Source organism: Oncorhynchus keta, chromosome 17, assembly GCF_023373465.1.
Source record: "Oncorhynchus keta strain PuntledgeMale-10-30-2019 chromosome 17, Oket_V2, whole genome shotgun sequence".
In the NCBI taxonomy this organism is placed as follows: Eukaryota; Metazoa; Chordata; class Actinopteri; order Salmoniformes; family Salmonidae; genus Oncorhynchus; species Oncorhynchus keta.
In genome coordinates this window covers 9,483,529-9,505,626 of record NC_068437.1, presented here as the reverse complement: position 1 = coordinate 9,505,626, position 22,098 = coordinate 9,483,529, and the positions used below count along the sequence as shown (strand labels likewise).

At 42.4% G+C, this 22,098-nt stretch overlaps 1 protein-coding gene and 1 long non-coding RNA gene across 7 annotated transcripts in view; one reads left to right on the top strand and one right to left on the bottom strand.

The window, feature by feature from the left end:
* LOC118396382 (GRAM domain-containing protein 2A) overlaps positions 1-22,098 on the bottom strand; it is a 94,294-nt gene that overhangs the window by 60,981 nt on the left and 11,215 nt on the right. For all 5 annotated transcript variants that reach the window (XM_052465400.1, XM_052465401.1, XM_052465402.1 and 2 more), the window contains exon 2: positions 17,347-17,460. In XM_052465400.1, the coding sequence (XP_052321360.1) occupies positions 17,347-17,453 (107 nt within the window). In that variant the 5' untranslated portion in view covers positions 17,454-17,460. The remainder of the gene's footprint in view (positions 1-17,346; positions 17,461-22,098) is intronic.
* Positions 7,113-11,097, top strand: LOC118396383 (uncharacterized). 2 transcript variants are annotated; one of them, XR_008066240.1, is made up of 3 exons: positions 7,113-7,503; positions 8,425-8,485; positions 9,379-11,097. It is a non-coding gene; the product is annotated as an uncharacterized LOC118396383 (long non-coding RNA). The 2 variants fall into 2 exon arrangements; XR_004828183.2 differs by having other exon boundaries at positions 8,425-8,518.

Sequence of the window (22,098 nt, the reverse complement as noted above, 5' to 3'; positions counted from 1 at the left end):
TGATGGGGGAAAAAAATCGACACAGTTACGTAATCGGGATATTATTTTTGAGGATATATCGCAACATTCTTTTTTACAACGTCACAATATCATTTTTGCTCTAGTTGGCCGTCCCTGTTCCAAAACGCAGGTATTTTTTAAACGGTGAGTCAATATGTTTTCGGCACTTTAATTACCATGACCGATCAAAAATTGTTTTCTCGTGTGTCTCTCTTGTCCCTCTGCAGCGGATACATAGTGGCCAATATGTTTGGAACATCAAATTGCAATAAAATCACACTATCGAATCACAATACATATAGAATCGTGAGAATAGCAATACATAAGTATTGTGATAATATCGTATCGTGAGGTCCCTGGCAATTCCCAGCCCTACCTTGGAAGACACTATATTTGTTGCACCCGTGAGTGAAAATGCTGTACCAATTTAACCCCTATGTGGTTATAGTGCCCCATCAACTTAAAATGTATACAGATTGGAGTGGCAGCAAGTCTTCAACCTTAAATGATTGAGCATTTTGCCATGTCCTTTGGGTCTGTAGTAGCTGTAGTAGCTGCCAGTTTGGAAGCCTATGTTAAGGCCTCACCTCACCAAATATGAATTAATATGCTATAATGTAAAAGCAGTTTACCTATCTACTAACCTGCTTGCACCAATCCCTTGTAATTACAGTTAAAAACGGTGAAATTCAAACCCCTCCCCTCAATGAATTTAATTCATTCATCCAACCACTCATTCAGATTACGGTAGCATTTACATTTTTACAGTATAATACAGTCCATTTTACAGTATTGTACTGTGTGGCATAACAACAATACTTGCTTTGATACTATATTTATATTAAAGTAGGTCATATGAAATAAATCATTTGAGATAATGTGAGAATTACCCATATTGTCCCATGTACATTGTGTAATTTATTGACTGTCCCTAACTAGCCCCACAGATAGGCTTTCAAAGTAAAAAAAAACAACTTTGCCACAGTCGCACACCGGCCAGCTGAAGCTAATTGGCTACATTAGTTGGCTAGCTTGCTAGCTAGTCTAGGCTACTTCCAGACACAAGACTTGGTTAGAGTGCTTCAGTTTACCTAGAAGGGTGAGTGACTGTAACTGTGTACTGTTTTGGCAGAGTGAAAGTTCAAACGCTTCCCACGTTGGAACACACACACAAAAGATCCCCACATCAAAGCACACCTCCAAGACCCAAATCTCATTCTCAGGCGCATTTCCTAATGAGGAGAATTGAAACAGAGGCTAAATCAGGAAGCTCAGCCGCCCTTTAAGTATTGTATTATTTAGAAACATTAATATACACGTAAAGGCATATATACTTTTTTATAACCATTACAATTCATAGGCATTTAAACATTCATGAGCTTTTAAATGGCTTATTTGTGAACGCTATTATCATAAAGTGTGACTAAAAGCCTCTCTATAGTCCCTGGATTTCTGAGGCCAACCACCGTTTGTTTGTTGCTCGAGGAGATGCCTTCCTTTCAAGAAATGCCAACCGTGGATCACGAGGCTAGGTAGGTATGATGACACCACTAGGGCCGTGCCAACATTGCCAGACCAGACCTCCCCCCACTCCCTGCCTTCAGGGAAAAGAGAAGGCTGATCTAAACAGAAAGAAGGATTAAACGGCTTCCTTTCACCACAGTCCCCTGTAATGTACTCCGTTTATGAGACACACTATATACAGTGCATTCAATGTATTCACAACCCTTGACATTTTCCACATTTTATGTTAGTCTTATTCTAAAATGGAATAAATTGTTTTTTCCCCTCATCAATCAACACACAATACTCCATAATGACAAAGCAAGAACAGGTTTTTAGAAATGTTAGCAAAAGTAGTCAAAGTAAAAGACCGCAATATCACATATACATAAGTATTCAGACCCTTTACTCAGTACTTCGTTGAAGCACCTTTGGCAGAGATTACAGGCTCAACTCTTATTGGGTATGACACTACAAGCTTGGCACACCTGTATTTGGGGAGTTTCTCCCATTCTTTTCTGCAGATCCTCTCAAGCTCTGTCGGATTGGATGGGGAGCGTTGCTGCACAGCTATTTTCAGGTCTCGATGTTAGATCGGGTTAAAGTCTGGGCTCTGGTTGGGCCACTCAAGGACATTCAGAGACTTGTCCTGAAGACACTCCTGCATTGTCTTGGCTGTGTGTTTAGGGTCGTTGTCCTGTTGGAAGGTGAACCTTCGCCCCAGTCTGAGGTCCCGAGCACTCTGGAGCAGGTTTTCATCAAGGATCTCTCTGTTCTTTGCTCCGTTAATCTTTCCCTTGATCCTGACGAGTCTATCAGTGCCTACCACTGAAAAACATCCCCATAACATCATGCTGCCACCACCATGCTTCACCATAGGGATGGTGACAGGTTTCCTCCAGACGTGGTACTTGGCATTCAGCTCAAAGAGTTCAATCTTGGTTTCAACATGGTCTGAGTCCTTTAGGCAGCTTTTGGCAAACTCCAAGCAGGCTGTCATGGGCTTTTTACTGAGGAGTTGCTTCCATCTAGCCACTCTACCAGAGTGATTAGTTGTCCTTCTGGAAGATTCTCCCATCTCCACAAAGGCACTCAGGAGCTCTGTCAGAGAGACCATTGGGTTCTTGGTCACCTCCCAGACCAAGGCCCTCCTCTCCGGATTGCTCAGTTTGGGCGGGCGGCCAGCTCTCGGAAGAGTCTTGGGGTTTCCAAACTTCTTCAATTTAAGAATGATGGAGGCCACAGTGTTCTTAGGGACCTTCAATGCTGCAGACTTTTTTGGTACCCTTACCCAGATCTGTGCCTCGACACAATCCTGTCTCGAAGCTCTACGGACAATACCTTCAACCTCATGTCTTGGTTTCTGATCTGACATGCACTGTCAACTGTGGGACCTTGTATAGACAGGTGTGTGCCTTTCCAAATAATGTCCAATCAATTGAATTGACCACAGGTGGACTCCAATCAAGTTGTAGAAACATCTCAAGGATGACCAATGGAATCAGAATGCTACTGAGCTCAATTTCGAGTCTCATAGCAAAGGGTCTGAATATTTATGTAAATAAGGTATTTCTGTTTTTCATTTTTAATAAATGTGGAAAAATGTAAAAATAACTGTTTTCACTTTGTCATTATGGGTTATTGTGTGTAGATTGATGAGGAAAAAAATAATTTCATCAATTTTAGATTAAGGCTGTAAAGTAACAAAATGTGGGAAGAGTCATAGAGAAGTTCTGAATACTTTCTCTAATGCACTGTACATACAGTATATATATACTACGGAGACAGTTCTCACACTCTGTCACACACACACACACACACACACACACTCTTGTTCATACGCAGAAACCATTGTTAATATTCTAATCTAGTGCAAACAGAGACCAGGAGAAAATGGAAGCAGAACAATACTAAACACCAGAGGATGAATAGATAGTCAGCTTTAGAGTTCCCAGGCACTGTGTGTGTGTGTGTGTTCCCAGGCACTGTGTGTGTGTGTGTGTTCCCAGGCACTGTGTGTGTTCCCAGTGTGTGTGTGTGTGTGTGTGTGTGTGTGATCAGAGTTCCCAGACACTGTGTGTGTGTGTGTGTGTGTGTGTGTGTGTGTGTGTGTGTGTGTGTGTGTGTGTGTGTGTGTGTGTGTGTGTGTGTGTGTGTGTGTGTGTGTGTGTGTGTTTGCGATCAGAGTTCTCAGACACAGTCAACAGGAGGAGTGCACAGACTAAGTTATTGGACACAGACCCTCAGGTAAGGAATTGATGTCAGATGGTCTGAGAGATAGACTCCAGTTCTTATGTGGGTTATACAAGATGTAAACTGCATTGCATAATGAGGTTAGTTCCCACCACATCCAACTGTGTTCAGTATGAATTATTTACTCTCTTCTTTTCTGTGTTTGCTTTCCTGTGTTTGTGAGAGGTGTGAGAAAGTGTGTGTTTTTGTGTGTGTCTGTGTGTGCCTATCTGTCTTGTCTGTGTGCGTGTACGTGCGTGTGTGTGTGTAGGCCACAGCCTGAGTGTGGGTGAGTAAGCGGCGTCAGTTTGTCCGTAGCGGTGAATGCAGCATTTGTTGTCCTCAGGAACTTTTGGGTGGCCTACATGTTGCTCTCACAGGAGACAATTACTGGCACACACACACACACACACACACACACACAGCCCTAGAGCTGTTCGACTGCCTATCCACTGAGGCTCTATAGCCCTGAGTACTGAGAGGTCATTCACTCACACTGCCCTTCATAGACTCACTGTCCCTCCTGTAATGCCTGCAATTAACAACTCTCTTCCAGTAAACTGCTGTGTACCGTTTTCTGCGTATACTTTCAGTTGGAGTTCCACCACAAATGAACGACACACAACAGAGGGGCTTTAAGTTGAACCGGTTAAAACCGGAATAGCAAGCATTTGCACATTTCATATGATTTTCTTCTTGTTGATAGCACACGGCGGACCTCGATTTCCAGGTTGTCGAACTTTCAGAGCGAAAACGAGGCATTCGATTATGGTCACGCAAGACCACGAGACCACATAGGGAGAAAAGCTCCCTCGGATATTCATATAAAAATAAGAATAGAGTTTCACTCAACCTAGTCTTTTTTTCCTGGTTTAATAGACAGGTATACTCTATATACCGGTAGTAGGGGATATAGTGAGAAGGGAGACATAAGAGGAGACAGGGATGGAACCCCAGTCTCCAGTGGGGAGGCATATGCAGATTGGGCCGGTAGTGTTACCCACTCGACCACGGCTCTGCACAACCTAGCTAGGATACAAGCCGCAGTACTGTGGTCCTCTTGTCGAGTCCAAGGGTTTTCAAACCTCTCCTCAGGCACCCTCAGCAGTTCCATGTGTTTGAGCAATTCCACAGCTCGCACACCTGATTCAACTTGTCAACTAATCATCGAGCGCTTGAAAAGGTGAATCGGGCGAGCTAGTTAAGGGCTACAACAAACTGGTGAAATGTCTTAAGGGTTCCCAAGGAGAGGTTTGAAAAGCACTGGTCTGGTGAAAGAGATGAGAGAGAGTTAATCCCAAACTGTTTGTTTGTCCTACAGTTCTGCAACCCGCTGGCTTCTATAATGAGGGAGTAGCAGACAGAGAGCAAAGGAAGAGAAGATATTTCTGCTGGCAGTGGCATCAGGCCGGCCCAAGACAAACAGAGACGGGCTGTACTCTAGCCCAGTGGTCCAGTACAGAATTTCCACTGAGACAGAGATGGCACTGTGTGTATATGTGTGTGTGTGTATGTGTGTGTGTATGTGTGTGTGTTTTTCTGTGTTTATGGGCAAGTGCAAGTGTGTGTGAGTGCATTTATTCATTCCGCATGTCACTATTTCTAATTACAGTGCATTCGGAAAGTATTCAGACCCCTTGACTTTTTCCACATTTTGTTATGTTATAGCCTTATTCTAAAATTGATTTCCTCATCGATATACACACAATACCCCATAATGACAAAGCAAAAAAAGTTTTTTAGAAAGGTTTACTAATTTATAAAAATATAAAACTGAAATATTACATTTACATAAGTATTCCTTCGACATCATAGCTTGGTTTTTGCTCCGACATGCACTGTCAACCATGGGACCTTATATAGACAGGTGTGTGCCTTTCCAAATCATGTCCAATCAATTGAATTTACCACAGGTGGACTCCAGTCAAGTTGGATGATCAATGGAAACAGGATACTCCTGAGCTCAATTTCGAGTCTCATAGCAAAGGGTCTGAATACTTATGTAAATAAGGAATTTCTATTTTTACTTGTAATAAATGTGCAAAAAATGTCCAAAAACCTGTTTTTGCTTTGTCATTATGGGATAGTGTGCTGAGGAAATGTTTTTATTAAATCCATTTTAGAATAAGGCTGTAAAGTAACAGAATGTGGAAAAAGTCAAGGGGTCTGAATACTTTCCCAGGGCACTGTATATAAGTAAGTGTTTCACTGTTAGTCTACACTTGTTGTTTTACGAAGTATGTGACTAATAACATTTTACTTGATGTACAGTATGTGTGGAGGGTGTGTGTGTGTGTGTGCGGGGGCGCGTGTGTAACCCAGCCTCACGTGGCCATCTCTATGGCACACTCTCATTAGAGGGAAAGGGAGAGAGTGGCCGTTGCAGCAGCGTGCCCTCTGGCTCCCTGGTAGTACAAAGACACTACACCAACAGACACCCAGCCACACACAACTACAGAGAAAGAGAAAGGAAGAGAAAAAGGAGGGAGAGGGAGGTATAGGAAGGAGGGAGATGAGAGTCAAAAGGAGAGGGAGAGGAGGGGGGGTATAGCAATGGCTATATATGAATGGACAAAGCCATCGATCACGTAACACCATTCATTCCTATGTGAAGACTCAATTGTGCATAGAAGCAAAATGAAGTCGGTTAAGATGGCGTCTCATGGAGACATAGCATGCGCAGTTTGAGCTACTCCAGGAAGTGATGTTGCAGGCTAGCTCAGTGCTGTCCCCTCTTATTGAGTAACTCAAGTTGAAGGCCACCCGGGTACTGCAGGCTGAATAGCAACTCAATTATCCTTATAACTTCTTCTGTGTGCAATTTTTTTTAGAATTGGTTCAAGGACATACAACTGGTGTAAAATAAGCAATTATTGGTTACGAAGATTGACCACAAACATGACCATCTTGATTATCTATCCCATTGCTTAGTCACTTTATCTCTTCCTACACAGTGAACACTTCTCTACCTCAATTACCTCGTACCCTGCTACTTTGAAGAATCTCAAATATAAAATATATATTGATTTCTTTAACACTTTTTTTGGTTACTACATGATTCAATATGTGTTATTTCATAGTTTTGATGTCTTCCCTATTATTCTACAATGTAGAAAATATATATATATATATATAAAAAAAATATATATGCCATTTAGCAGACGCTTTTATCCAAAGCGACTTACAGTCATGTGTGCATACATTCTACGTATGGGTGGTCCTGGGAATCGAACCCACTACCCTGGCGTTACAAGCGCCATGCTCTACCAACTGAGCTACAGAAGGACCGCAGAATAGTTTTAAAAAAATAAAGAAAAACCCTGGAATGAGTAGGTGTGTAAACTTTTGTCTGGTACTGTATATATATATTTGGGGGAATTGATATTCCATTCACTAGAATAGGGGATCCTGTTTTCTGCTAACAATGCCTGCAGTACTGAGGTCGGCCTTGAACTTATGTGGCTTGAATGAGAGGGGGCAGTCGTTCTCCCCTGGGCTATAAATAGGAAGGGGAGGGAAATCGATGAGTCATTATTAAAGTCATTCCAATGTATTTGTTTCAATCAATTTGGGAACATTATCTGGAGTGGCTTACTTTGAGACGGGCACTGAATCAGCCTGCCTGATCAGACAGAGACATTTAAATGCCAATGTATGACGTGTGAGAAATTAAGTGGCATGTATGTGCGGGTGTGCGGGACATGCGAGTGGTTTGTGTGTGTGTGGGAGTGAAAGAGGGATGGGAGAGCGAAAGAAAGAAAATGGTTTGTAAGTATCATGCATGTGTGTGTGTGTCAGCCTGACTGATGTAATCCTCAACTGCTAAGGGACCACTGCCGCTGACGCAATGGGTCTGTGCCTGCGTGTGTTCTGTGCACACTTGTGCCTCCATTTCTTCCGTGCTGTAAACAGGCAGTGCTATAGGCCCCTTGCCAGTACCCAGGCAGCGCCGAGGCCGCTAATAGAAAAACACTGGCACTCCGTGGGGACGAGTGAGCTGCATCGTCCTCCATTATTAAACAGCTTTTAATTAAGACCCGGCACAACCAACGCAACCTGGGCCAGCGTACACAATGTTTCTCGGCACCCATGCTACTGTCAACTGTGCTAGAAATGGTGTACAATAGATAGTGTGCTACCAGGATTTGAGTCCCCCATTCAAAATGCTACTGATAATACCAAATCAGGTGTGGGTAAACATTAGAGAAACGCACACAGCCAATGGTTGTCCTTTTCTCACCATTCTGGCAGGAAAATCAGTGTTTACCTACATCAAAGCCAATGCTGTTCACTAGTAATACCAGCTCTGATAGAATTCAGTAGCTAGTACAAAAAAAAGATGTTGATGACGATGACTCTCGGCGGGAGTGGAATTGGAAAAATGACACATTTGGGAACTCCCCAATGCAAAATAGAATAGTCCTATAGAATTCACTGTGAAAAAAAAATGTTTCATGTGTCAAAATGATGTTCCTTAAGGTACTTGGTTCCCATGCTTTCCCAGCACCCCTGATATAGATGCTGAGCCATGTTTCTCCAGTCAAAGACTGGCAGTTCTCTGTGTTCCCTGGCAGTGGATTAGAAGCAGGTGTATGGTGTCTAATCTCTGCGTGTTTGTGGTGTCTAATGTCACTGTGTGTGTGTGTGTGTGTGTGTGTGTGTGTGTGTGTGTGTGTGTGTGTGTGACAGGGCTATCATTACCTCCAATGGCATTGCTCCAGGCTCTCACTGACTGAGATCTAACCAGCCGGTGAGTGGAGGCTCTTTGCTTTGTATTTGAAAGGTAGGTAGCAGTGTGTGTGTGACTCATTCTCTCTCTTTCCCATATACAGTGCCTTCAGAAAGTATTCATACCTCTTGACTTATTCCGCATGCTGTTGTGTTACAGCCTGAATTCAAGAAGGTTTAAATATTTTTTCTCTCTCCCCCATCTACATACTATACCCCATAATGGCAAAGTGAAAACATGTTTTTAGACATTTTTAGCAAATGTATTGAAAATGAAATAAGTATTTACACCCCTGAGTCAAGACATTTTAGTATCACCTTTGGCAGCGATTACAGCTGAGTCTTTCTGGGTAAGTCGCTAAGAGCTGTAATTGTACAATATTTGCACATTATTCTTTTTTAAATTCCTGAAACTCTGTCAAGTTGGTTGTTGATCATAGCTAGACAGACATTTTCAAGTCTTGCCATAGATTGTCAAGCCAATTTAAGTCAAAACCGTACCTAGGCCAGTCAGGAACATTCAATGTTGTGTATATTTGGCCTTGTGTTTTTGGTTATTGTCCTGCTGAAAGGTGAATTTGTCTCCCATGTGTCTGGTGGAAAGCAGACTGAACCAAGTTTTCCTCTAGGATTTTGTCTGTGCTTAGCCGTATTCAGTTTCTTAAAAAAAAAAACTTGCAGATGACAAGCATACCCATAACATAATGCAGCCACCTTGGAAATATGAAGAGTGGTACTAAGTGATGTGTTGGGTTGGATTTGCTCCAAACATAACACTTTCTAGTCAGGATATAAAGTGAATTTTTTGGACACATTTTTTTGTAATTTGACTTTAGTGCCTTTATGCAAACAGAATGCATGTTTTTAATTATTTTTATTTTGTGCAGGCTTCATTCTTTTCACTCTGTCATTTAGGTGTCATGACTGTCCTGTGAGGATTCAAATAGGTCAGATCAGCTTGGCAATGGATGGCTTCAACCAGACCCTCTGCACCCACAGATGGGGGGGGGGGGGTGTATGACAGTTCAAACCCTGTTGTAAATCAAGAATTAGAACTTTCAGCTATCTCCCTCTCCAAATTCACACAGAAATGTAATGGAATTTGTTTCGCAGACGTTTTCCCGCCGAAACTGTAACACGTTCTAAAGCGAATGCTGGAACAATATTTCTAACATGGAACGTGGGGAATGGACAGAGGCGATCTAAATAATAATAATTTCATTTCGGTTGTTATTTTGTGATTAAAAATGTTATAAAGGAAATACTGTAACTTGAAAAGTATAGATACTACATGTACGAAGTCTGTATCCTCTACATTGTTTACAAAATAGTGTTTTTGTTAAGAGAGGGAAGTGATCTTAGAAACTACAAGAGGAAATTGTTTCTATAACTTTGTACAAGTGAGTAGTCACCGCCCCTTGAGTGAGGTCAGAGAGCGTTTTGAATGAACTGTATAAAACAGTGGGTTAAGAATTAACATACCAGGCCAGAGAGGCATTGAGCTGCAGCTCACGTCCAAAGTGGATAGAACTCTAAAATCTCAACACGAGGTAGAGACGATAACGTCACCTCTCGGACAATCACTGGTATGGCTGATTAGCTGGGATCATTCTACTACTCTTCAAGCCATCGTATGTATTCTACTACTCTCATCGCCCCACTGAGAACCATCGATACGGCTGGCTAGCCTATCTTCAAAGAATCATCTTCCAGAGCGAGTGGAAGCAGAGTGAGCTCTGTTGTTCTGTTCAAGACTACACGACGGGTCGCCGGATGCCGGGCGACGGCAGATGAGTGCAAAAGTAGAAGAGACAGAGGACAGTCAGAGCATTACAAGCGTGCCACAGAAAGTCCCAACCAAACACCTTTCAAAGAAGGCTTGGTTCCGACAAATACATTCATGATTTCTTACTCCGAACTGGCAGTGGTTCGTGTGAAAAGTATATAATTACTGTGAGAGTAGTTTCTAAATGTACCAAAGTATTATGTCTCTGTCCCTCTCTCTCTCTCTTCATCTCCTTTGTAACAAAACGCCATATTGTGTCAGTCCTCTAGGGACCCGTTTTAATGTATTAAATGTGTATGTCTATCCTGTGTTATCATTTAGTTCGCTAGTAAATAAATAATTTAAACAATTTGAGTAGTACTGAATCATAAGTAAGGCTGGGGTTTATGCAGATGCAGGAGGTTACGACTGTTCAGAAGGATGATATGAGGTTATGGTTAATGAGTTGACTGTTTATGGATGTAATAGGTAAAGACCTTTAGAGTTTAATCGGGAGATGGTAAACTCTTTAAAACAATGCTCTTGTGGTGCCATAATAATAGTTTGTTTATTATTATTAGTTTATTATGTATTTAATCGATTGACTTTTAAAGAGTTAGTTGATTAGATAAATAACAGTCATCAGATTAATGAAAGTAAAGTCACAACATAGGTTAGTATTGTGGAGTATCTACAATGTTGTTGATCCATCTTCAGATTTCCCCTATCACAGCCATTACACTCTGTAAATGTTTTAAAGTCACCATTTGCCTCATGGTGAAATTTCTGAGCGGTTTCCCTCCTCTCCGGCAACTGAGTTAGGAAAGACGCCTGTATCTTTGTAGTGACTGTATTGATACACCATCCAAAGTGTAATTGATAACTTCCTCATGCTCAAAGGGATAGTCGATGTACTTTTTTTTTTTTTACCCATCTACCAATAGGGGGCCCTTCTTTGAGAGGCATTGGAAAACCTCCCTGGTATTTCTGGTTGAATCTGTGTTTGAAATTCACTGCTTGACTTAGGGACCATACAAATAATTGTATGTTTAGGATACAGCAATGAGGTAGTCATTCAAAAATCATGTTAAACACTATAATTGCACACAGAGTCCATTGAACTTATTATGTGACTTGTTAAGCAAATTCCTACTCATGAACTTATATAGGCTCACCATAACAAAGGGGTTGAATACTTATTGACATTTCAGATTTTTATTTAAATTCATTTGTAAAAATGTAGAAAAACATAATTCCTCTGGGATATTGTGTGTAGGCCCAGTGACACAAAATCTCAATTTAATCCATCTAAAATTCAGGCTGTAACTCAACAAAATGTGGAAAGTCAAGGGGAGTGAATGCTTATGTATTTCTCTCTCCTTCTCCCTCTCTTCGCCATATATATTTCTGCCTCCTTGCCCCTCTTTTCCATAAATCCCTCTCCCTCCCACCCTTCCCATTATTTATCTCTCCTCTCCCTCTCTTTCCCATATATTTCTCCCTCAATCCCCTTCTATCCATCTCACTCTCCCTCTTCCATCTAACTCTTCCTCTTATCCTCCCCCCTCCCCCTAGATATGTGTTACATAACGGGGTCTCCGCTCTTCTCTAGTAAACATGTGCAGGCTGCACGTGCGCTGGGCTGCAGCACTCTCTCTCTCTCCATCTCTTCCTGTGATCCGCTCGCTCTGCCTCTCCCAGCACTCTGCATCTCCTGCAGCCTCTTGGGTGCTGCGTGAGAGGAGAAGAGGGTGAGGAGTGTGTGTGTGGGTGTGGTGTGTTTGTAGGGGTAGGATCTATCTTAGGTGTTTTTGAGCTCTGCTGGGGCCCAGTTCAGATCACACCACAGCCGCACTGATATGGAAGAGCAGCTTGAAGATGACATGGCTCCTGTCTGCAATTTCTTTAGGACATGTGTGTAGTGTGCATGTATGTACACACTTTCAGCCCTGCTAATATGCTTGCATGCACACAAACATCTATCTCAATAACTACTAGCTAATTTACATAGACAACAGACAACATATACACATTTAAATAGATGTAGACAACACAGACAACATTACAGCCTTATTGTACAATTGATACAAAATATTTTTATTCCTCATCAATCTGCACACAATACCCCATAATGACAAAGCAAAAACAGGTTCTAACATTTTTTGCTAGTTTATAAAATAAAAATAAAAAACTGAAATACCTTACTTACATAAGTATTCAGATCCTTTGCTATGAGTCTCGAAATTTTGCTCAGGTGCATCCTGTTTCCATTGATCATCCTTGATGTTTCTACAACTTGATTGGTGTCCACCTGTGGTCAATTCAATTGATTGAAAATGATTTGGAAAGCCACACCTGTCTATATAAGATCCCACAGTTGACAGTGCATGTCAGAGAAAAAACCAAGACATGAGTTCGAAGGAATTGTCCGTAGAGCTCAGAGACAGGATTGTGTCGAGACACAGATCTGGGGAAGGGTACCAAAAAATGTCTGCAATATAGAAGGTCCCCAAGAACACAGTGGCCTCCATCATTCTTAAAAGGAAGAAGTTTGGAACCAGCAAGATTCTTCTAGAGCTGGCCGCCCGGCCAAGCTGAGGAATCGGAGGAGAAGGGCCTTGGTCTGGGAGGTGACCAAGAACCCGATGGCCTTTATCAGGCCTTTATGGTAGAGTGGCCAGACGGAAGCCACTCCTCAGTAAAATACACGACAGCCCGCTTGGAGTTTGGAAAAAAGCACCTAAAGGACTCAGACCATGAAAAACAAGAGTCTCTGGTCTGATGTTACCAAGATTGAAGACTTTGGACTGAATGCCAAGCATCTCGTCTGGAGGAAACCTGGCACCATCCCTACATTGAAGCATGGTGGTGGCAGCATCATGCTGTCAGGATGTTTTTCAGCGGCAGCGACTGGGAGACTAGTCAGGATTGAGGGAAAGATGAACGGAGTAAAGAACAGAGATCCTTGATGAAAACCTGCTCCAGAGCGCTCAGGACCTGAGGCAAAGGTTAATCTTCCAACGGGACAATGACCATATTACACAGCCAAGACAACGCATGGGTGGCTACGGGACAAGTCTCTGAATGTCCTTGAGTGGCCCAGCCAGAGCCTGGACATGAACCCGATCGAACATCTCTGGAGAGACCTGAAAATAGCTGTGCAGCGACTCTCCCCATCCAACCTGACAGAGCTTGAGAGGATCTGCAGAGAAGAATGGGAGAAACTCCCCCAATACAGGTGTGCCAAGCTTGTAGCGTCATAGCTAAGAAGACTTGAGGTTGTAATCGCTGCAAAAGTTGCTTCAACAAAGCACTGAGTAAAGGTTCTGAATACTTATTCAAATATGATATTTCAGTTTTCTTTTTATATATTTTCAAAAATGTATTTTTTTTCTCTGTCATTATGGGGTATTGTGTGTAGACTGATGAAGGGGGGAAAAAACTATTTTATCAATTTTAGAATAAGGCTGTAACGTAACAGAATGTGGAAAAAGTCCAGGGGTCTGAATACTTTCCGAATGCACTGTACATACAGGTAACTGCCAAAATAATGGAAACACTTCAGTGGTCACTGAATGGTTTGAAAAGCATGAAAACAATGTAAACCACATGCCATTGCCATCTCAGTCAATAGATCTCAACCCAATTGAACACTTATAGGAGATTCTGGAGCGCTTGAGACAGCGTTTTTCCACCACCATCAACAAAACACCAAATTATGAATTTTTTTGTGGAAGAATAGTGTTGCATCCCTCTATGAGTTCCAGACACTTGCAGAATCTATGCCAAAGTGCATTGAAGCTGTTCTGGCTCAATACCCTATTTAGACACTTTATGGTGTTGGTGTTTCCTTTATTTTGGCAGTAACCTGTATTTACATAGACAACATATTCACGGGTTGCTCATTACATCATAATATTGTTTTGAACGTTCGTTTTAGGCCTGATGTCCAGCTGAGCATTCTACTCAATTCAGTCTCAATGGGTGCTAGTCTAAAGTGCATTGCTGTGGCTTGGAAACACAATGACATTTCAAAAGGAGGCAAATCATTTGAAGGAAAAGATTTTGTGATCATTGCGATATCTCCAAACTGACTTTAGATGCATTATAACTTTAGCTACCTAGCTAAGATTGAGTGCAGAGTGCTGAAATGTAAGCTCGCTAACGTTAGCATTGCTAGCTATTTCTGACTAACTTTGCTAGCTCATAGCAACATTGCCACTCCTCTAAATTAAACTCGACGACATCAACAATGCTGGCAACGTTGTTTTCTACTCTTTATTGGTCTATGTTAGCAATGTGATCATATTTCCAGGCCACAATAGTGTACATTTTACGAAACAGCCATTAGCGCCCGTTCAGAAAGACTTGGTATTAACCATCAGTCACACATCAATAAGCTGAGGCAAGTGGATAACAATGGCAACGATGTGACCGAGTGACGGAGGCGCAACATAGACAACATATTTACCTAGACATAGACAACGTAGACAATGGACAACAAAGTCAATAGACATCATAGACAATAGACTACATAGACATAGACAATAGATATCATAGACAATAGACAACATAGACAATGGTTTTGCCCACATATTTTCCAGCATTTTCCCTCTTAAAGAGCTAGTTCGTCTCTCTGACCAGGTCTGGTTTTCCCTCTATGGCTCAGTGCAGGGAGCAGACAGTATCACCACAGGGATTCTCTTTACACGTGAGACTCTCTGAGTGAGACACAACGGCTTTGTGTGTGTATGATAGCGTGCATGCGTTTTGAGTGTGTGTGCCTTTTCTGTGTGTGTGTGTGTGTGTGTGTGTGTGTGTGTGTGTGTGTGTGTGTGTGGAGGGAGAGGGGGGGTTCCATTTTCATATCTAATGATCCTAATTCCCTCTGTATTTCCTCCCTCAGCACGCACCCTTCTAGGCTTTCATGTGCTGCCAGAGAGCCTGTTTATCAGTCACACTCCCAGAACAGCACAGACCACTGCTGCCTCACTGTTAGTGCTGTTATTATGAGCGCTTCAGACAGATCTCAGATCACCTGAAGGGTAAATTAGCCCTATAGCATCGCTTACTAACATTTAAGATGCAAAGGGGGTAGTTATCTGTAAGGAAACTCAATAGTCTGGCTGGCATTATGAATTCTGCCTCAACTCGCTGAAACGAACTGAATCTGAACCAAAACAAGACCGAGGCAAAAGAGCTGATGTTTCATTTCATAGGATAACATAGCTGTTCAAAATTAGGTTCATTTCTGGTTATACATATTACAGTTCTCCAAGCAGTGTATACTATAGCCACAGCACATACAGGCTGTATGATATGATAGTCTGATGGCATGGATGAATGTAGGACTATCGCGTTGTATTGTATGTTCAGGATGTAATTCAAATCAAATCCAATTTTATTGGTCACGTACACATGGTTATCAGATGTTAATGTGAGTGTAGCGAAATGCTTGTGCTTCTAGTTCCAACAGTTCCAATAATTCATGTCATTGCGAATTTGTACTCTCAATGATGCCTTCAAAATTGCTCCTGGAGGGATTGATAAAAGTTATATTGTCATTGATTTCTATTATATTATATTGTGTTGTATAGCATAGCAATGTACTGTATTATTGGACAGACAGTTAAAACCAGGACGCTGTGTTAAAAGGCCTGACGTGATCTCTGACTCTGTTGGCTGTGTTCCTGACAGAATGTGACTGTCTGTCTGGTCGTCTCTGCCGATGAGTGGTTACCCCAGGTCTGACAGTGACTGGGAGTCACAAACCAGGGTAGGTACGGGTCTATGTCAGGACATTACTCCGTAACGGGGTCTCTCTCTCTCTCTCTCTCTCGACGGCATGTTGAGAGAGATTTCCCAGAAATACTATATAGTAATTGCTAGGAAAGCCTGTGAAAGCTAATCCTCCTCCTGAGTCAAGGAAAATGTCACTATAATTACACTTTGGAAAAAGGGTGGGTCCCAGACCTCAAGAACAGCATTCGCACCTAGTCCTCAATGTTGAATCACGAGGTGTGATTCTATTCTACTCGACACCAATGTAAAACTAAATAGACCGCAGAGACCTTTAACTGTCTTTGTGTGCCAGGCTGCCGGCGTTTTCCAGACTTTTATTGTATCCTAAGCCATTAGCAATTATACCACTCCTGTATGCAGAGGAGAACGCGAGGTGGGGCAGAATGCAAGTGGGGACGTGTAGGCTACTGAAGAGGAGAAGACAGTGTTGTTGAATATGGTGAAAAGAGGTGGCGATATCACTGTACATCATCATACAATTAGCTAGTTGCTAATTGGCCAACCCTGTGCTTAGTCAGCGCAGCGAACAATGACACATGGCATCTTAATTACATTCTTTTCTGGTTGAGAATTGTTTTTATCTCATTCAGAAGATGTTATATAAACAGATTACAATGTGATTTTCTGGTTGCTAAAAAAAATATGTTAACAACATGTCTTTATGCAACCGCTATACAACCATGATGATGACGTCATTGCAACTAGTTTTGCTCGCTGGGGGTGCGGTGTGACCAGAGTAGCCACATTAACCTTGACTGACTGAGTGTGTACATCATGACAGCATGAGGTGACATTATCCATCTGTTTAGCACCCTGGGGTCTGCAGGGAGGCCTCTTCTATTTGCCCTAACAATTGCTAAAAGAACAAGGGAGGACAGACATTTTCTTGACCACTCAAAGGCAATGGAGTATATCATATCCAGGATCCGTATAAGTGTACTGTATTTGACTTGTGACCTTTATTTAACTAGGCAAGTCAGTTCAGAACAAATTTGTTTTTGCAATGACGGCCTACCCCGGCCAAACCCTAACCCGGACGACCAATTGTGCACCGCCCTATGGGACTCCCAATCCCGGCTGGTTGTGATACAGCCTGGAATTGAACCAAGGTCTGTAGTGACACCTCTAGCAATGAGATGCAGTGCCTTAGACCGCTGTGCCACTCAGGAGCCCTGTATGGGAAGGGAGTAGGTTGAAGTGATCCTAGTTCAGTTCTTCTGAGGTCAGTTTTAGAACCCAACAATTAAGATTAGGATTGAGAGGGTAGGGGGTTAGATGATCCTAAATCTGTGCCATAGGTAGTGGAGATGCCTCACCTGAACTGTGGTTGGCAGTGTCCATCATCCTCCTTGGCGGCCTCTGCCAGCAACTCCAGCGGGCTCAGGACACTGATGTCATCACTCTGCTCCTGGTGTTCCATCATCTTCAGCCTGAGGGGACAGAATAAAACACAAAACCCATTCACACACGGACTAAATTATCAACAGAAACACTTCACTCAAGTACACACACATACCCTTTTCTAACTATAGTGCTGACTCGAGACAAACTGTGCTGGCAGATGATATTTTCCTTTGACATCGTCTTTTTCAGCTACAATGGTGGATGTGTAACAGGGCCAGCTCGGTACAGCTTGGTTTCACTCTGCTCAGTGGTATGAAAAGGCCTATAAACCCACTTTACCAGGATATAGTCCACAGCTACAGCTAGGTCCATAATTATTGGCACCCTTGATAAAGATGAGCAAAAAAGACTGTATAAAATAAATAATATATTGCATGCTCAAAACTATTTTAAATGTATTTTATATTAATACAATTTCTCAGAGAAAGAGATTGTGTTTAACAAGTAATATAATATATAAATATATATATATATATATATATACATATGTTTTTTTAGATAGGGATCAAAATTATCAACAGCCGTTTTCAGTACTCCAGCACCCTACCCTTTGACAACGACACTGAGCCTGTTTCTAAAATGTTTTGTGATATCGGAGAACACGTTGGGAGGGATCTTAGACCATACCCCAATACATAGTCTTTTCAGATCCTTGACATCCTTTGTCTGCGCTTATTGGCTGCCATCTTCAATTCAAACCACAGGTTTTCAATGGGGTTCAAATCCGGAGACTGAGATGGCTATTGCAAAATGTTTATGGTGGGTTTGGCGTTGGAAAATAAGAAACATGTGCAGAAAAGTACCTCATATCTACGGTAAAATATGGTGGTGGATCTTTGATGTTATGGGCCTAGTTTGCTGGTCCTGGGGCCCTTGTTAAGGTCAACGGCATCATGAACTTTACCAAGTACCAAGACTTTTTACCAAAAACCGGGTAGTAGTATTTATTGGGTTCCCTAATTATCCGCTACCAAGGCCAAACAGTCCAAACAGGAAACAAAAAACAACAAATAAAATACATGATATTCATAATCTCCTGACTCTGCCTCACTCTTCAGAAACAGGAGATGGCTCCTGCCCTATGAGCCGTTCTGGCTCGCATAAGCCAAGGATTTGTGCAAGGCCACCCACCTACATAATACAATACATAATACCGTGTAAATTACAATACAAATATCTGAGTCTCTTCACAGTCCCTATTGTGCCATAAGGTGTTATTTTATCTGTTTGTTTTATCTGTTTTTATTGCTAGCTTGAGTTACCTGGGGTGGCAGAGAGTTCCATGTAGACATGGCTCTATTTATTACTGTGCATTTCCCACCCGCTGTTCTGAACCTGGAGACTGTGAAGAGACTTCTGATTGCCGAAAAGTGTCCGAACTGTGTGCCAACTCCTTGAACAGACAGTTTGATTACCTTCAACACATCAACATCTAAGTGCAATACGTGCTACCCTGTTCTGGACCAACTGCAATTGACCTATGTCCCTCTTTTGTCGCACATGACCGGGCCTGTCGGACCTGTCTGGTTGACTGAGATGTGAAGAAAGCAGAGCAGAGACATATCTCTTACCATTTTAGCAACCATAGAGTCTATAGGTTTTGGTTGCCTCTCTCAGGATGCTGACATTTGGCCGCAAGTGGATCTTCCAGAAAGACAATAACCCCAAGCACTAATCAAAATCCACAAAGAAACGGTTGACTTGTTTGATATGCTCATCTTTATCAAGGATGCCAATAACTGTTTAGAAAGTGGGAAGGGGGCTAAAAAATGGGAGAAAGGCACTTCTGAGGAAGAGCTAGTGACACCCACTCTCCTTAATATGTGTGGGTAATGCAATTGTACCCAGACACAATTTCCCATTTGCTCATTTCCCTTGCTGTCCCTGGACCTTTCCTTTCATAAACAGTTCCAAAGGCTTAGTACTCTCTGTACTCTTAGCAGATCTGAAGTCAGTTGCACTGTGCAAAAGACTATTAGTGAAGGGGGGGAATCAGTTGCATATCGGGCTATTCATTTTAACAGCATATCGCATCGTTTTGACAACATCACAATATTATTTTTGTGCTAGTTGGCTGTGCCTGTGTCTAAAATCCAGTATCTTGCCTTCATAGCTTGTTCTCCATCTTCTTTTTAAATCCGGAGGCAATTTGTTTTCAACTATTTTATTCCCATGACTCGTTTTATTTTGTCTCTCTCTCGTCCCTCTGCAGTAGACAAATGGCGATCAATATGACTGGAACATCGAATCGGGATAGAATCACAGTATCGAATTGCAATACATACAGAATTATTGTGATAATATCATATTGTGAGAACCCTGGAAATCTCCAGCCCTAGTTGTAACAGCATTTGTAAAATGATGGGATCCCCCCTCTTTTTTTAACAAAGGCCAAAACTGCTTTCAAAACCGTTTTCCTGCGATTGTATTAAGAATTGTTGAGCCAAGACTGCTTGTCTAAAAGACTACATATTTCCCTCCCTATCTATGGCTCTCGCAAACTCTCGCAACGAGGAATATTTTTCTCGCATAGAGCACACAACAACAAGCTGACGAGGTAAATGGGTCAACTACTCTACTATGGGGTTGTCTGATTTGGTTTAAATAACAACATTACATAGAAAAAAATAGTATCACTGGAAAGTTGCATCCTAAGTGATAAAGTACAGGCATTGAATTACTTTGGACCGACTGCCAAGTCTCTTCACTGACATTTTCAACCTCTCCCTGACCGAGTCTGTAATACCGACTTGTTTCAAGCAGACAACCAAAGTCCCTGTTCCCAAGGAAGTGAAGGTAACCTGCTTAAATGATTACCGCCCCGTAGCACTCACTTTGGTAGCCATGAAGTGCTTTGAAAGGCTGGTCATGCCTCATCCCGGATACCCTAGACTCACTCCAATTTGCATACCGCCCCAACAGATCCACAGATGATGCAATCTCAATCGCACTCCACAATGCCCTTTCCCACCTGGACAAAAGGAACACCTTATGTGAGAATGCTAATCATTGACTACAACTCAGTGTTCAACACCATAGTGCCCACAAAGCTCATCACTAAGCTAAGGACCCTGGGACTAAACACCTCCCTCTGCAACTGGATCCTGGACTTCCTGACAGGGCCGCCCCCCAGGTGGTAAGGGTAGGCAACAACACATCTGCTACGCTGATCCTCAACACTGGGGCTCCTCAGGGGTGCGTGCTCAGTCCCCTCCTGTACTCCCTGTTCACCCACGACTGCATGGCCAAGCACGACTCCAACACCATCATTAAATTAGCTGACGACACAACAGTGGTAGGCCTGATTATCGACAACGATGAGACAGCCTATACGGAGGAGGTCAGAGACCTGGCAGAGAAAGACAAGGGAGCTGATCGTGGACAATAGGAAAAGGAGGACCGAACATGCCACCATTAATATTGACGGGGCTGAAGTGGAGCGTGTGGAGAGTTTCACGTTGCTTGGTCTCCACATCACCAACGAACTATCATGCTCCAAACACACCAAGACAGTCTTAGAGGGCACGACAACACCTCAGGAGACTGAAAAGATTTGGAATGGGTCCCCAGATTCTCAAAATGTTCTACAGCTGCACTATCGAGAGCATCCTGACCGATATGGCAAATTGTCGGCATCTGATCATAAGGCGCTACAGCGGGTGTTGCATACGGCCCTGTACATCACTGGGGCCAAGCTTTCTTTCAGTGTCAGAAGAAAGACCAAAAAATTGTCAAGGACTCCAGTCACCCAAATCATCGCCTGTTCTCTCTGGTACCGCACAGCAAGCGGTACTGGAGCGCCAAAGTCTAGGACCAAAAGGCTTCTTAACAGCTTCTACCCCAAAGCCATAAGACTGCTGAACAATTAATAAAATGACCACCCGCACTATTTACATTGACCCCCCACTCGATGTTTATTATCTATATACAGTCACTTTAGCCCTACCTACATGTACAAATTAGGCAGAGTTGCAAAGAAAAAGCCATATCTCAGACTGGCCAATAAAAAGAAAAGATTAAGATGGGCAAAAGAACACAGACACTTGACAGAAAGACTCTGCCTAGAAGGCCAGCATCCCGGAGTTGCCTCTTTACTGTTGACGTTGAGACTGGTGTTGCGGGTACTATTTAATGAAGCTGCCAGTTGAGGACTTGTGAGGCGTCTGTTTCTCAAACTAGACACTCTAATGTACTTGTCCTCTTGCTCAGTTGTGCACCGAGGCCTCTGCTTAGAGCCAGTTTGCACTGTTTTGTGAAGGGAGTAGTACACAGCCTTGTACGAGATCTTCATTTTCTTGGCAATTTATCGCATGGAATAGCCTTCATTTCTCAGAACAAGAATATACTGACGAGTTTCAGAAGAAAGTTCTTTGTTTTTTCCAGCCGTTAAGAGCCCGTAATCGAACCCACAAACGCTGATTCTCCAGATACTCAACTAGTCTAAAGAAGTCCAGTTGTATTGCTTCTTTAATCAGAACAACAGTTTTCAGCTGTGCTAACATAATTGCAAAAGGATTTGATCAATGATCAATTAGCCTTTTAAAATGATAAACCTGGATTAGCTAACACAACGTGCCATTGGAACACTGGAGTGATGGTTATGGGCTTCTCTACACCTATGCAGATATTCCAAAACAAAATCAGCAGTTTACAGCTACAATAGT